The sequence below is a fragment of the Miniopterus natalensis genome, chromosome 16 (assembly GCF_054644295.1).
Source record: "Miniopterus natalensis isolate mMinNat1 chromosome 16, mMinNat1.hap1, whole genome shotgun sequence".
NCBI classification, from domain to species: Eukaryota; Metazoa; Chordata; class Mammalia; order Chiroptera; family Miniopteridae; genus Miniopterus; species Miniopterus natalensis.
In genome coordinates, this window is record NC_142096.1 from 43,359,037 (window position 1) to 43,361,534 (window position 2,498).

Consider the following 2,498-nt stretch of genomic DNA (forward strand, 5'->3'; position numbering starts at 1 on the left):
GGAAGGCCATCTCTGAGGAGGTGACAGCTGAGCGGGTAAGGGGAACAGCATTCCAGGCAGTGGGTGAGCGCAAGGTGAGAGGTGGGGTGGGTATAGTGGGAGGACTTTTATTGTGTCTTTATTTAAAATACTCTCCTGAGACCATGGAATGTCAGTGAGCTGCCTCAGGGTTGAAGGCACCTGGTCAGTGGTCTGCAGCTGGAAGGCCCGTGACACCAAGCTCCTGGGCAGGGTGTTGGCTGGGCCAGGCTTGCAGGCTTACTGCAGGGCTGAGGCATTGAGGCCAGCGGGCCAGGCCAGGGCAGAGCAGCACAGATGGACAGGACTTCCCAGGCCAACCACAGTGACTTCCCTTCCCTTGGTTCCTGAAGTCCAGGAGGAAACCTGTTCAATTGTCTGAGGCTGGAGCTGGGGGGGCCAAGACCCAGAGCCTCCAGGAAGCCCCCAGCAGTGCTCTTTGTCACACTTCCCACGGATCCAGGGCCCCAGCAGGACAGAGTGCAGACCCATGGCCGCGAAGGATGAAGGTGCTCACCGCTGTGTTGCTCGCCCTGCTGTTGTGCAGGCAGCCAGGTACTAGGAGCAAGGGGGCAACCCAGCAGCAAGGGGCCTGCGGAGACCTCCAGCCTGGGGAAAAGAAGTAGCTTGGAAAGAAAGAGGGCTTCAGGCTGGAGTCTGAGGCCAGAGGGAGATGGATGGTGTCTTGAGCTCCCACCGGTCTCCAAACCTCCACAGCCCCAGCCAGTCCCTGGGGGTCATGGATTCCCCTTCCCTCAAACCTAGGCTAGGCCTCTATGAAATGCAAGCTTTGGGGTTCCCTCTCCTTCCCCAGCCTCAGTTTCTTTCTCTGTACAATGGGCAGGCCACCCTGAGGGTGTGGGTGGGGCTGCTCTCAGCAGCTGGTGGTGTGAGGACAGTGCCCGGCCACTCAGTAAGCAGGGCCAGGGCACGCGGAGACCCAGGGCCCTCATGAGCTTGGAGCGGGGGGGGGGGAATGCAGTGGAAGGGTGGCACTGGGGCCCCAGGTAGCAGAGGTTTACTCCTGTTCCTGTGCGGCCAGGGAGAGGACAGGCGCGGGACGAGCAGGACGAGGGTGAGGACGTTGGGCCGGAGGACTATGACGACGACGACGAGGACGAGGACGAGGACGAGGAGCCTGAGGGGGGCGCCGGCAACAAGGACGGAGGTCAGGCCCCAGCCCGGCCTCGAGCACACGCTTCTCTCTCAGCCCTGCTCGTGGGTGCCCCAGGTGCTGGGCTAGGTGTGGGGCTGCAACGATGTGTGCGGGGAGCCTGACACTCAGCAGCCCCCGAGTGCCCTCAGCTGCCATCCAGAGAAGGGAGCTCAGAGGAGTCACTATGGGGAGGGCAATGGTGCCGGGCAGAGAGGTTGAACAGGAGTTCACCAAGCAGAGGGGTGCAGCCGAGCCTCAGCATGGAGAGGCCTGCGGATGCACATGCCCTGGGCGCTGAGTCCGATCAGAAAGAAAGGAGCTGTCTGGCCCTGGTAGGCAGAGTGGTGAGGGGAAGGCGGGACAGCCCTGGAACCAGGTCTTGGATAGGTTCCTGCAGGGAACCGGGAATCAGACAAAGGCTCAGAGCAAAGCACCAGCAAGAGATGAGACCGTCCTGCCCCTCACCCTGACACAGCACCCCAGGTGGTTGAGGCCACCCTCCTGTCCCGCCTGTAAGGGCACTGCCAAGGGCTTCGCCAGCCTCCAACCTGCATGGCCTGGGGCTCCCAGCACACCCTTGCCGCCCATACCCCCGCATGTCAGTCCCTACCCCCAGCATCCTGACCGCGACCCCCGGGCCTCAGCCAGTGTGGGCTCTGCTGGCCAGTCACCAGGAGGGGCGCAGGGAAGCTCCGCAGGGCGGGCTCTGCAGGGGACCAGTGTAGGGGGAGTCCGGGAGGTGAGCTGGGGGCTGGAGGACTGTGGTCCCGGCTGAGCCCGTCTGTCCCTAGGGCTGCGGTGCTATTCCTGCCACGCCCTGCACAAGGAGGAGCAGTGCCACCAGATGCACAGCTGCCCCCTCGGCCAGCGCTTCTGCAAGACCCTCATCTCCCACTGGAACACGGGTGAGTGGCCACGCTGGCCAGCAAGGCACATAGCCCTTGAGGGGCCTTGTCCTGTCCTGACATCCAGCATGATTTGCCCTTTCTCCACCCCCCCCCAGAATCGGGTCCTCTGACCACCTACTCGGCATGGTGTGCGGACATGTGTAAGCCTGTTGCCAAGGAGGTCGAGGGGACCCTGATGACCATGACCTGCTGCCAGACCACCCTGTGCAACACCCCACCCTGGCAGGGTGGGCTGGGTGTTGGGGCAAGAGGTCCCCAGGGCAGCTCCAAAACGGTAGCCCTCCTGCTCAGCCTCCTCCTTGGCCTCTGGGCAATGGGGTCCTGAATGGAGCCACCCCTCCCCACCCCAGCCTGGCTCATACCTGGCTGGCCAGCACCCATTCAATGTCGTCCTCTCCTGTCCCCACCTCTAGCAC

At 63.3% G+C, this 2,498-nt stretch overlaps 1 protein-coding gene across 1 annotated transcript; it reads left to right on the plus strand.

The window, feature by feature from the left end:
* The first annotated feature begins 513 nt into the window (after positions 1–513).
* Positions 514–2,498, plus strand: GPIHBP1 (glycosylphosphatidylinositol anchored high density lipoprotein binding protein 1). The gene is made up of 4 exons (XM_016220187.2): positions 514–573; positions 1,061–1,186; positions 1,966–2,079; positions 2,178–2,498. Exons 1-4 carry the CDS (start codon positions 522–524, stop codon positions 2,405–2,407), a joined length of 522 nt encoding a protein of 173 aa, XP_016075673.2. The 5' UTR covers positions 514–521; the 3' UTR covers positions 2,408–2,498.